This window comes from Bison bison, unplaced genomic scaffold (genome assembly GCF_000754665.1).
Source record: "Bison bison bison isolate TAMUID 2011002044 unplaced genomic scaffold, Bison_UMD1.0 scf7180017864072, whole genome shotgun sequence".
NCBI lineage: Eukaryota > Metazoa > Chordata > Mammalia > Artiodactyla > Bovidae > Bison > Bison bison.
Window position 1 is genome coordinate 5,579,055 of NW_011494644.1, and position 13,491 is coordinate 5,592,545.

General features: G+C 44.6%; 1 protein-coding gene and 1 pseudogene across 1 annotated transcript in view; one reads left to right on the forward strand and one right to left on the reverse strand.

The window, feature by feature from the left end:
* The window catches only part of USP31 (ubiquitin specific peptidase 31), an 83,447-nt gene that overhangs the window by 17,494 nt on the left and 52,462 nt on the right, over nt 1-13,491 (reverse strand). Inside the window, exons 9-13 of the mRNA XM_010837418.1 lie at nt 11,267-11,378; nt 10,569-10,663; nt 9,118-9,195; nt 8,414-8,543; nt 1,975-2,094 (exon numbers count right to left, since the gene is read on the reverse strand). Coding sequence (XP_010835720.1) covers nt 1,975-2,094; nt 8,414-8,543; nt 9,118-9,195; nt 10,569-10,663; nt 11,267-11,378 — 535 coding nt within the window. The remainder of the gene's footprint in view (nt 1-1,974; nt 2,095-8,413; nt 8,544-9,117; nt 9,196-10,568; nt 10,664-11,266; nt 11,379-13,491) is intronic.
* Nucleotides 5,479-8,104, forward strand: LOC104986571 (annotated as a pseudogene).

Below are 13,491 nucleotides of genomic sequence, written 5' to 3' on the forward strand. Positions count from 1 at the left end.
CCTCTTCCCGGCCCTTCCTCCAGGAAGTACATTCAAAGTTAACAGTGACTCAGCTTGCTACATTCACTGAGCTGACAACCTTAGGCAACCTGGAAATCTTGCCATCAGTTGAAAGATATCTACTGAATGTTTCCTGTGTCTATAGTGAAAGTCACTCAGTCATGTCCATGGAATTCTCCAGGCCAGAATATTGGAGTGGGTAGCCTTTCCCTTCTCCAGGGGATCTTCCCAACCCAGGGATCAAACCCAGGTCTTCCACATTGCAGGCGGATTCTTTACCAATTGAGCCATAAGGGAAGCCCTCCTGTGTCTATGGGGGCTTTAAAAAAATGAATCAGGTATAGATAATGCCAATTCTAAGGGAAAAAAAAAAGTTCCTAAGAGAAAGGCAGGCGGTCCTGCAGGATCAGGCTAAAGAACCTGGATCCTGCTCTGTAGTCAAGGGGGAAGCTTGGGGAGGAAGCTTGGGGGAAGTCAAGGGGACGCTCTGAGGCAGGAGATGATGTCATCAGAGCTGCCATGAAGTAGTGCCCAAAATGTGCTCCAGAGGGAAGAGCAGCGTAGGTTACAAAACCAATAAAAAGACACCGCAACTGCAACCTGCTGGGAAGGAGCAGAAAGTTGGAACTGGCAGGATGACAGCAAGAATGGGGAGAAGAGGACACATACAGAAGGAAGTGGGGAGGACAACCAAGCCTAGATGTTAGAGACAAGAAAGAATAGTCAAAGATGACACTACAGTTTTGAGCTGGGGCGCTGGAGGCGTGACTATATGTCTTCAAAAGAAACAGAAAGCAAAGGACATCAGTCTGTGTGTGTGGAAAGAGACAGAGGGCTGGGCAAACCCTCAACAGGCCGTCCACCCGCAGACCCCAATGGAGGCGTGCAGCTGGGACACTCAAGGCAAATGCTCACTCCTCACTAGCACAGGGGCTGGACTCCAAACCTCCATGCACTAAGCCCCGCCCCGGCGACCTTGTGTGCGCCCCCAACATCTTCACTTCATCAGCGAATCTTAGACATCTCCCAATCTATCCGGGTCTCTCCACCTCCGCTGCCGCAACTCCAATGCCAGCCATCAGCCGGGCCTGCCCTGGATAAACGGCCTCCTTCAGACCTGTCTGCATCCTTGTAGCCTCTCTTCAAATCACGCCTTTGGTCATGTTGCTTCAGTGGTTCAGAACCCCACTCTGCCTACCAGGCTTGGATGGCCAGCCACAGCCGGCCTCTTCTACTTCAACTCTCGCCTTTCTCCCTGACCCCCCGGACCTCCAGCCACACTGGCCTCAGCTCTCAGCCCCCTGCCCTGCTCTGCACCCGCTGTGTCCAGGCACTATGTGCATGCCCCTCCCTCACCTGTTGTAGGCCTCCTGCTGATCTTTCAGATCCACACCTTCTTGCAGCCAGGCTCAGAGACTCCTCCAGCATCTACCTTTCATTTACCTCCCTTACAAGGGGGCCGCCCAGGACAGCTCTAACCTCAGGAACAGACAGCCTTTTTGGGAAAACTGACTCACAAAGCCATACAATGCAAAGCAGATTTTCTTCGTATACATGTATGACTCATCTCCCCAACTGTACAACAGCTCCTTGGAAGCAGGACAACACCCGTTATTAATTTAGGTAGAAACAGAATTCTTCCCGCCCCCAGAAAGGAGCTCAATTTTTTTTTTAATCCCAAGGCACACTTACATGAGCACAACATTTACAAATCTAAAGCAAATCCTCAGGAACAAAGTAAAATATCTGCCGTATGAACTAAAATGGTTGGGATTCAAAGGTCACAGGACACTTGAACTTTGCTTTGGGAAAGAACAAAACAGGGCCCCAAACACAGGGAAAATGTGGGTCTGTAACAACACAAGATCGTGGGCTCTCACGGGGACACCAGAGAACCATCCCCAACAGCCCGCCAGTAGGGGGCGTAAGACACCTGGTCACAGTGCTCTTCCCTGGGCCAGAGGCTCTCCTTACCTGTCGAAATCTCTTCAGATGGATAATCAGCACATCGGGCAGAGTCCAGAGGCTCAATGTAATGCTGCCTTGCTGCAGCTGCTTACAGTGCGGGCACCGCCAGGCGTCGTCAGGGGCGAGCTGGAAACAAGGAGCACGACGCTGTTAGCGCCACTTAAGCAGGACCCCTAGAGGAGAAAGCCTTGTCTCCTCACTTCTGGGCCAAGGCATGGCACAACTCTGAATCCCTCTACAAACTACGTTTAATGGGAGTCAATGGAAAAACACAATCAAAGGGCTACGGGTGGCACCCAAACACTGGCTGAATAGCTGCTGCTGCTGCTGTTGTTCACTCGCTAAGTTGTGTCTGACTCTGTGGCCCCATGGACTGCAGCACGCCAGGGTTCCCTGTCCTTCACCAGCTCCCGGAGTTTGCTCAAACTCAGGTCCATTGAGTCGGTGATGCTATGTAGCCATCTCATCCTCTGTTGCCCTGTTCTCCTTTTACCTTCAATCTTTCCCAGCACCAGGGTCTTTTCCAATGATTTCTGAATAGACTCTCTCAAAAAGGAACGACCAATGAGGTAAATCCTACAGAAAGATGTTAAATGTCACAGAAGCTCGTCATACTCCCAAACTCGTCACCTTTCTGTCAATACAGTTCCCCTTTCTCCTCCTGTATGTCCTACCCCAGCAAATATCACTACCACCTGTTAAGAGCAGAACACAGGGGTCATCCCAAAGCCTCAAATCCTTCCCTCTTCCTCCACTCGTCCATCCAAGATAACACCCCTCTAACATTCCTCACACCTGTCTCCTTCCTTCTCCATCCCCCTCAACCCAGCTTAATTCAAAGTCCTCATTCACTCTTATCCCTTCTTCCTCTAGTCTCTTAATTGTTCTTCCTCCCCCAAACATCAAACTGCTCCAGACAATCCTCCCCCTCCTGCTTACCACCAAGATCTTTCTCAACACCAGTCTGAGGCCTCAAATCCCTGGGTGTCCCATCTGCAGGGAAGGATTTCAGGAAGGGGACATAGATGTGCTAAGAGGACATGTCTGGTGAGAGAGGTTTTTTAAATTTCATTCTGGATTTCAGAGATGCCTCAGATCTGGAACCATTAACATGATGAAGTGAGGGCAGCCATGGGAACAGAACAGATAGCCATGCCCTCTGAGACGTCAGAGAAGCCAAGGACAGAACCTGGGGGGATGTATATTTTTAAGGGAAACAAAGATTGAGAAATCACCGAAAGCTGAGGATACAGTCAGAAACTCAGGCAAGTCAGCAGCATTTCTTTCATGCAGACCAAGTTAAGAGTGGCAAGAACAGGCTGGTTATCAGAACCACATCCCATGGAAAGAATTGAATGCAGACTGAGCAAAGGCCACTGAACTGAGCCCAGGAGGGGCCCAAAGAATCCTGGACAGCTGTCAGAAAGCCAAATCAGAGAGATGACGAGGGATCTGGGAGGAAGGAAGGAGAACGCGCTGAAACCACTAATGATCAAGTTGGGCAGAAAAGAAGAGAAAGACTGGCAGGACAGCCTGAAGGGGAAGCAGAGGTCAGGGGATTTCTTTCACGACAGGAAGACCCAGCTGTGTGTGCAGGAAAGATGCGGAGGGACAGGCGTCTGAGTGGCTGGAGCTGAGTGAGAACGCTAGACAGGAGGGACCTATGCTGTCATCTGGCAAGTCCACATCTTGGCAACATGCAAACTGTCCACCTAAGTACATGGCCACCCGGCCCAGCGCTCCTGGTAAAGAAGCAGGCTGTTTGTTTTTTCATTTTCAACACATCGTGAACAGATACTCTTTTATAAGATACAGCAAGAACGTCATGACAATGTCCAATAGTTTTGACAGTTTCTACAGCAACGCTCTGTTCCTGTACTGAGCGCGTCATAAACTGCCACAAAGCTGCCAGGTCTATGGAGCACAGCTGGAGCACGGCCGGCCTCACGAACTCCTGGCAGGGAAGGCGCTGGCTCAGGAGGCAGCTGCTCCACTTTCAGTCTGTTATAGAGTTCGTCCTCAGATTAAGATGAAATTACTCTCCCTGCAATTTCCAGTCTCTAATTCTGCTTTTTAGTTAAAAGAAGTCCAAATCCTCATCCACAAGATGAAATGGATGAAAATACCTATCAGATCTTCACTTTAGGTCTCCTTTGTCAAAACACATTCAGCCGTGCCAGGATTTCCAGATGCACCATCCACAATCCACACTCTCTGCCTGTGCCCCTCGATGTCAGTCTCTTAACAGTGAACATCCAAGGTGATGAGGAGAGAAGGGCTGTCACCACCTGAGACCTGGACACTGTTTCCAAAGCATCCTTAGGCAGCCAACAGCACTGACATTCGCAAATGCTGTTGACCATCACTACTGAGCTTGCAGACAGCCTGACCCCAAAATTATCACCACACAGCCTAAGTTTGACCTGCTCCTCTTTCCTATCTGAACTGTTATTTCTGGACCCAATGACTGAGCTTCCCAAGGAACACTCACTCATTCATTGCAGGACATATTTATTGAAAGCCTTCTATGGAAGTGCTGGACCCTGCAGTACTTGCTAGGGTTATTTTACGACCAGGACAAAGTCTCTTACCTGCCATGCCCCACCACATCGGCCTCATTTCTGTTTCTCAACCTTTCTTCTACCCCACGGCCTTAGCTTCTTTATTTACTTGTTTATCCCCACTACACTGTAACAGCCTGAGGGCAAAAATGCTGTCTGTCTTGGTCCCTGCTATAACCCCAGGCCAACCACAGGACCTGGCACATAGTATGCACTCAACAAACAGGTACTGAATGAACAAATCCTGATTACAAGATCAGTGAGATGTTTTGTAGAATACCAATGTTGTCATCTGGGCTTCCCTGATAGCTCAGTTGGTAAAGAATCCGCCTGCAATGCAGGAGACTTGGTTCGATTCGTTGTCATCTAGTGAAAGTGAAAGTGAAGTTATGTCCAACTCTTTGCGACCCCATGGACTATAGCCCACCAGGCTCCTCTGTCCATGGGATTTTCCAGGCAATAGTACTGGAATGGATTGCCATTTCATTCTCCAGGGGATCTTCCCAACCCAGGGATTGAACCCGGGTCTCCCGCATTGTAGACAGATGCTTTACCGTCTGAGCCACCAGGGAAGTCCCCATCTAGTAGATCTGCCCAACTTTAAGCTTTGCTGCTGCTGCTGCTGCTGCTACGTCACTTCAGTCGAATCCGACTCTGTGTGACCCCATGGATGGCCTCCCACCAGGCTCCTCTGTCCCTGGGATTCTCCAGGCAAGAACACTGGAGTGGGTTGCCATTCCCTTCTCCAATGCATGAAAGTGAAAAGTGAAAGTGAAGTCACTCAGTCGTGTCCGACTCTTAGCGACCTCATGGACTGCAGCCTACCAGGCTCCTCCGTCCATGGGATGTTCCAGGCAAGAGTACTGGAGTGGGGTGCCATTGCCTTCTCCAACTTTAAGCTTTGAACATCTCCCCACCCCCCAAAAAAAGGTAAATAGGATAAGGGGCTACACAGAGCATGTAATCAGTCAGGTTCAATGTCAATCGTTTTATATACGCCTAAGATTAATATGTCTAATGAAAAAATAGTAAAGGAACTAGCTATTAACTGAGTGGAGGAGAAAAGGCTTAGTAAGAAGATGAAAACTATTTTCAAACATCTGAAGGATAAACAAGTAGAAGAAAACGAAGACCCATTCTCAATTGTTCTTAATGACCTGAGAGTTTGCCTGTGTGTTGTAGCAACTGAGGACGTATTTCAAGGTAACATCAGTCACCATCAGAGATACCCAAAGAAGAAATAGTGTCTCTGACAAACGGCAGCTGGACAATCATCTATTTGAAATTAGCAGAAGAACTCAATCATTAGAAAAAAGCTTTGAAGTCCCCTCCAACTCTGAAATTCCATGATTCCCTACATGCAAGAATGAGTAGTAACAATCAGTAGTTGGAATTATGATCCTAAACATCAACTCAAAATCAGATGAACTCTAAGTGCTCTCATCAAGGTTTCTCAAGGTGTCTAAACCTGAAAAGGCTTAAAAACCACACAGCACTGTTGCACGGTGAGCAGCAAGAGTGCTTCAGTTCCTTGGTTCTGACTGCTACTGTAATGTCTGTTCTTTTCCTCTACACTGAAAAGGCTATTTATGTATCCTTTTAAAAGTATTGAGAAAGTCAGCACACTATATTAGCTGCATGAAAGGGTATGAATGATCCAGAATATCCCTCCATAAATTTGCTTTATCATGAACTACAGTCGCACCTAACTAAAGATCTCCAAGTTAGTGGTAGTTTTCTAACTGTGTGTTTAATACAGGGTTTTGATCCCAGAATAATAACAGAAGGATTTTTACAAAACTGCAAAGGAAAAGGCACTTTAGCTTTGTCAACGAATCAAAATACACAAAGAGATGGACAGGGAAACACTGACACGGCCAAAACATCTCTATATACTAAGATTCATGCTAAACTTGCTGATGTTTTAACAGAAGCAGCAGTAGATTCCTCTTGGTCATTAACAAAAAAGATAAACACAGTGACCCCTTCATGGTTGAGATCATGGAGATGAAACATAAACCTGAAACTATGTAAGCTTAACCAGAGGTCTTGTTTTGGACGATGGGACATGCCATCCTGACGTGGAAAAAGAAAAGAAAAAGATGCATATATCCTTATATGCAATGTGCCATTAGAATACAAAAAATCAGAAGTGAATTCTGGCTTTTTAAAAATAAGAGTGCAGGGGAGAGAGAAATTAGTAAAGGCTGAAAGAAAATTCACTAAAGATGGAGTTTTAAAAGTAATAAAACTTTACAAAATAGTGTGGCTGTGACTTAAAGGGTGTACTATTGTTAATCAAAAGGGAACTGACTCCTTTGCCTTAAATGCTCTTGCAAAAGAAGGCCTAGTAGCTTTGCACAGAGCTAAGAGCAAGGTGGAAAAGCTGACTCTGGCCTGTGGTGGGGTAGCTCTAAATTCTTTTGATGACCCGAATCCTGACTGGGACATGCTGAACTTGTCCATGACTACACACTGGGAGAAGACAAGTTCGCCTTTATTGAGAAATGCAACATCTGTGACATTACCGGTCAAAGGACAAAATAAGCACACACTCATGCAAATCAAAGAGGCAATAAAAGATGGCTGGAGGGCTGTTACAAAGGCTGTCGATGATGGCTGTGTCACCCCCAGTGCTGGTGCAGTGGGCGTGGCAATGGCAGATGACAGCCTTGATTGTGTACAAGTCCAGTGTGTAAGGGGCAGGGCCCAACTTGGGAGTCCAAGTATTGCTGATGAATTGCTCACTATTCACGAGGTTCCTGCTCAGAACTTGGGTTTTGACCTTCAGGAAACACCAGTTTAGGTTCAACCAGAATATTCAGAATCAGGTCAGTTTGTGGGTGTGGACTTGAACGCAGACGAGCCAATGGAAGGCATATGAGATGACTGCTATGTAAAGAATCAGCTTCATCACTCCTGCACTGTAACTGCCACCAACATTCTCCTGGTTGAGTTTATGAGAGCTGAGATGTCTCCTCTAAAAGGAAAGTAGAACTGAAGCTTCCCTTGTATCATCTGAATCATGAAGACTCTATAGAGTGATCCTAAGAATATAGGTATGGAATTTTGATCCAAGCCTCAAATGAAAGGAATTTTCTTTTTTCATTTGAAAAAATAAGACAACACTGGCACCTATTCAAATTCTGAAGTTTTGAAATTACAGTGTATTTTAAACTGCTCTGAATTATACACACATACAGCAGGCTATATTTATCCAATGAACAGGATGTTTAGCTTAACTTAGTTATATAAAAATGTTAGATAAGCATATGTTATCTACCTTGCTATTAAATATTCCTGTTGAAAACACACACACAGTCAAGGGTCCCATCCACTCTCTCAATTACCGAATCCCTATAACCTGCAAAGCACCATGCTAAGTGGTCTAAACCATGCTGTTCTACACTGTGCAGATTTACATCTGTATCTACACTGTCCAAAGCAAGAGCAACCAGCCACAGTGTTTCCTGAGCCCGTGAAATGAATTTTCAATTTTAATTAATTTTAATAAGTCCTGGCATCTATGTTCTCACTACCAAAAAGTTGAGAACCACTGATCTAGTTACAAAGGAAAATAATTTAATGTCAAAGTTAAAACAAAAAAATAACTTAATCATTAACCATTAAAGAGGAGGGAAAAAAAGAACTATACAAAGGTTTGTGTCTAGAGCATTTTTTTCCAGAAATTCCAGAAATTTATACTGCTTTTTGTTAAAGTCGTAAAAGGATTAACACTAAGATGCACATCACGTGTGCAGAACCTACATAAGTGCAAGCACTTCCTGAGGCCTTCTCGGGCGCAACCTGTCCTTCTCCAGGGCCATCCCACCCTGGTGCCTCCCTACTGCCCCCATCACCCAACGGACGCTGCCCACCCTTACCCGCTCCTCTTTGGTGTAGAGTTGGAAACACTGGGATAAAGTGCAGGTCTGAGGCTGGTGGTGACGCTCCTTCTGCAGCCGGACGCTCTCTGCATCAGGGATATACTCATCCTCAGTATTTACAAACAAACTGCAATGAGGGGCGGAAGAGCATGTGCCAGGCGGTCAGGCGAAACTGACACAAGAACAAAATTAACGGCTTCACGGCACGACTCTAACTCAAAACTGAAAAGATCACTATGTAAGAGAGCAAAGGGGCAATCCAACTCTTCTAGGATCCAAAACGTTCTTGAAAAGTTCTCAATCTAAAACATCATTTTCAAGAAATAATTTGCAGTTGGTTTTTCTGGGCCTGGCCACACACTATGCTGATTAATTCATATATTCTTATCCTTTTGTATTAAAGGGCATGCCTTTGGTGTAACTAGAGTTAATGGGCCTGTAATAATAATCAAAGTAATTTGAATATATACCTTCTGTCTCATTAGCAGTAAATAAATGTTCTAAGATTTGGGGATCCAGACAACAGAATGTATAGGAGAGAAATAATACATTGCTTAAATAAAGGATTAGCAACACACTTGGATAGTTAGCTAAAGAAAAGAGAGGTTTGTGTTTCAGCTAATTTGAAAGCTCAAACGTATGCTATTAAAATAACTATCAAGACAACTGACTATATAAACACTAAGTCAGAAAATACTTACAAATCTTTTGTCTCCTTGTCCCATTCTACTACTAATTTCACATGAGCAGTACCGCCTGGTCCACAAGATTTTAGTGCCCTATAGGATAGAGAAGAGAGTCACACATTACTTTCTAAATAAATGATTTTAATTAAATATTCAAACCGTCTGAAATCATAGTGTGATTGCTGAAAATCTTTGTCATTGGTTCCCATCAGAAAAGGTTTTATAACCTCATATTTAATGATTTGACTACAACTGGACTGAAAAATCCTTAAATTAAAATATTCAACATGGAAATAAAGATACGGCAAGAAATTTAGTACCACACTATAAGGCTATCCATGTAACTCTTAGAGGGTATGACCTTTCCAATTTTTGTCTAATTTTTCATCAAACCAGAGACTAGACAACAACCTCTTTGAGAACCAAGTCTGCTTCTCTCCACCTCCCTCCATACACCGTGGCTGGTCCCGGGACTGTGCCCACACCGATGTAAACTGTGCCTTCCTGCAAGGGACCCCTCAAGTTTTACCTCATTTATTGCCCCTGAGCTCCTTGGCTCCTCAGTCATCTTCTGAAACACTCAGCATTAACAGTCAATATTACTTCTCAAGTACTTTTTATTTTTTGCAATGTTTTAGATCATTATATAATCTATTAACTCTAATTTCTAAAGCCAAACAGTGAATTCCTTTCGAACAGAACTATGTTGTATACTTTTTTGGAATCCTGAAATGCAGGCACTTCAATATTTATTGGAAAAGGCATTATAATAGAGGGAGTACTGTGTTTTATATGTATCCATATATGTGCAGTGTGTCTATGTACACATATGTCTATTATTTTATTAATACAGTAGAGTGTTGCAAGAGGACAGAAGTGTATAGAAAGCACAGAAGTAGCACGGGGAGAGACTAATTCTGGGGGCAAACAGGGGGAGGGGACAGTGTGAAGAGAGGCCAAAGGGAAGGAATTATCAACAGAGAGGCTGCATGTGGGAAGGCGCATGTAAACCCGTGCTGTTACATTCAATCAACCCTCAGCACTTTGATGCTGCCGAAGGTCTGAGACAGTGGGGAGAAGGATGAGGCCTGACAGAACAGAAGCAGTCAGGGTTGAAACTGTAGAGAAACTGGGCTTATCATTTAAGGATTTCAAGGAGGAAACTGTTATGATTAGAATTCTACTTTGGAAAACTTCAATCATGGTGAATATGCAAGTGTAATTCATCTATCATCCTGAGACTTAGACCAATTTAGTTTCCTAACATAAGTATTCTAGGTTTTCCTGATTCTAAAAATGATCATAAGACATATCCCACTCAAATATGAATCAAAAGTAAGTAAGGGTTTACTTTCTAAATGAGCCTGAAGAACCTACCACTCTTCTACGGAAATTACATCAGACATCACTAGAAATTTACACACAAGCATACCTGAAATCCTAGAAGGTAATTTTTTTTTTTTTACCTTTCTACTGTCGGGTGGCACAGAGGTTGCTCCTCCTGGGGCAGCAAGTACGTTATTCCCACAACACTGACCACACGCAAACTGAACGGACACACCTGCATCAAACGGCAAAGGCGAGTCAGGTTGGGTTTCTCCTCCAGGGCATGCGATTCACAGGGGCATTTCCCAACCAGGTTAGCGGGAAAGCAAACTGTTCTACAAAACACTTCTCTGCGATATTCCGTGAGGTTGCCGAGCCACTCTAACACACTTTATATATGACTGACCCAAATGCAATTTACTTATCAAATGTTATGCAAGACAGGTAACATGCTGCTTTAGCTTAACATTAAGTTTTCCACAGATACCTTAACAAAGTAGTCAGAATTTTGAAAATATATAGTTTGTCTACAAAATCTCTCTCTCTACAAAAGCGGATCACGTGCTAAACTTTATTAGACAAACGTAAAGGAATACCCGGCAGTTCACAGAAAACCTTGCAAGAGCCAGCTCCCTTCATAAAATGAGGGATAAGTTCTCAGTCTGGAAAACCTGAATGTAGATTCTGCTAAGGAGCTTTTCTCCGGGGCTCCCCAACACTCCAGCACAGTGGCTAGTCTTCCCTAAGGTCAAAGGTCTGAACTCCCCATCTCACTGTGGTGACTGTTTCTGCAGGGGGTACACACACGCTGTTCTGGAGTGTCAAAAGGCTTACACACCTGAATGCAAACTGTGGGCCTCAAGAAGTACTTCATCTTCTCCAAGATTTCCTTCTGCAGAAGGTCCCATGCTATTGTCTTCTCTAAGTGCAGCACAAAAGGAAGTCCAAATCTGACATACATAAACAACTGTCATCACCTTAAAAAGTATGACAATTCTCTCAATACTGTAACTCCTTTTTCACGATCTTTTTAAATAGAATCACAACACAATTAGTTTTAGGGCAGTTTTCAAAAGAAAGCAAATAGGAAATTTAACACTCTTAAGTGGATGAAAAGAGTCAGAAGAGAAACTGAGATTTGTAAATGAAATTTAACAACTTATACACCAAAATGCTTCCAAAAAAGTATGGTACCATGATATTAGGTAGTAAGTTGACAGAATTAGTGGAGACAGTGAGGAAGGCAGGTGGGTGTGGACGTGTGTCTGGCAAATAACATGGATCAAACGCGTAAGGGGTTAGGTGCCAGAGGAACAGACAGAGAGGGCTGGGAGGTCTAGCAGGGACGGCCATATCCTGGTGGTCTGACGAGGAAGACACTGGCAAGCAAGTGACACTAAAAGTCAGCTCTAGTCAAGGGGAGAAGCCACGTGGCCCCTGCCAGGTTTCCTATCCCACGCTGAACTCACAGGTGTTAGAGAATGAGAGATAGAGCTGTGGTTCTCAGCCATGCGTACAGGCTGGTATCAGCAAGGGAACTTTAAAATACAGTCATGCCCATGAGATTCTGCTGTAATCACTCTGGTCTGTGGTTTAAGTACTGAGACTGTTTTAGGGCACCCCCCCCAGGTAGTTCTAAGATGCAGCCACGGTGGGGAGCAATGGTCTAGCCTTAACTCTCACCCAAGCCTCAGCCATTGATCTACTTGCTGTTGCCCTGAATGCATCCAATTCACACCCTGAACAGGCAGTCAATTCCCTCAGCCTGGAAAAGCCTTGTCACTCTTAAGCTATTTCCTACTCAACCATATAAGGACTCAGTGGCACCCTGTGGCTGCATTCCCTGAGCTCTGTGGACCAAGCACTGCTGCTGCTGCTGCTGCTAAGTCGCATCAGTCGTGTCCGACTCTGTGCGACCCCATAGATGGCAGCCCACCAGGCTTCCCCGTCCCTGGGATTCTCCAGGCACTACTGCATTGCAAATACCACCTGCTTATTCTGCCTCCACCAACAGACTGTGTTATCTGATAGCAGGCACTATGACTGACTTATCTTACTAGCCCAAAGAGCCGACGCCTAGAAAACAGTAGATGCTGAATGAACGAATGAACAGATGAATACACAGACTGACCCTGACTTAGGCCAAAGCAGAGGTGCTAATGTCACTGAGAAACCTGCTCCTAACAAGTACCAGTTTACTCACAGTAGTACTCAACAGTAAGCCTACCTGCCTAAAAACAACTGTGATGTGAAATACATTATAAGCATGATGTGTAAATCGGCAGCCATATTGTTTATATGACGATGTCTCTACTTTTAAGAGACCAGCATCATGAAAGGGATTCCATAAGTCCTTTATTTTATATAAATCTGATGAGCTGCCTTTCCTTCTGTCCTTAAACATGCCAAGCTCCTCCTAATCTCAGCATCTTTTCAAAAAAATTTTTATTCCAGTATAGTTAATTAACAATGCTGTGTTTCAGGTGTACAGCAAAATGAATCAGTTTTACATATGCATATATCCACTCGGTTTTGAATCCTTTTCCCACATAGGCTAGAGTATTGAGTAGAACTCTGTGTTACACAGTAGGTCCTTATTAGCTATCTATTTTATAAACATATTGATAGTTGTATGTGTATGTCAATCCCAATCTCCCAATTTATTCCTCCCCTTCCCTTTCAGCCAGTAATACCCGGAGAAAACCCTAATCCAAAAAGATGCATGCACCCCAATATTCATTGCAGCACATCTGCAATAGCCAAGAATGGAAGCAATTTAAATGTCCATGGACTGGATAAAGATGTAGTATATGCATACAATGGAATATTACTCAGCCATAACCTCAGCACCTTTGTACTCAATGTCCCCTCTTCATGGGATCCTTTCCCCAGAGGCTCACATAGCTCACAACTTCTCACTTGGCTTGGCCCAGCTACCGCCTCCTCAGGGAGGCCCTCCCTCACTTTCCTCATTAATGTAGTTTTGCCAGATGGCACCCCACTCCAGTATTCTTGCCTGGAAAATCCCATGGACGGAGGAGCCTGGTGGGCTGCAGTCCATGG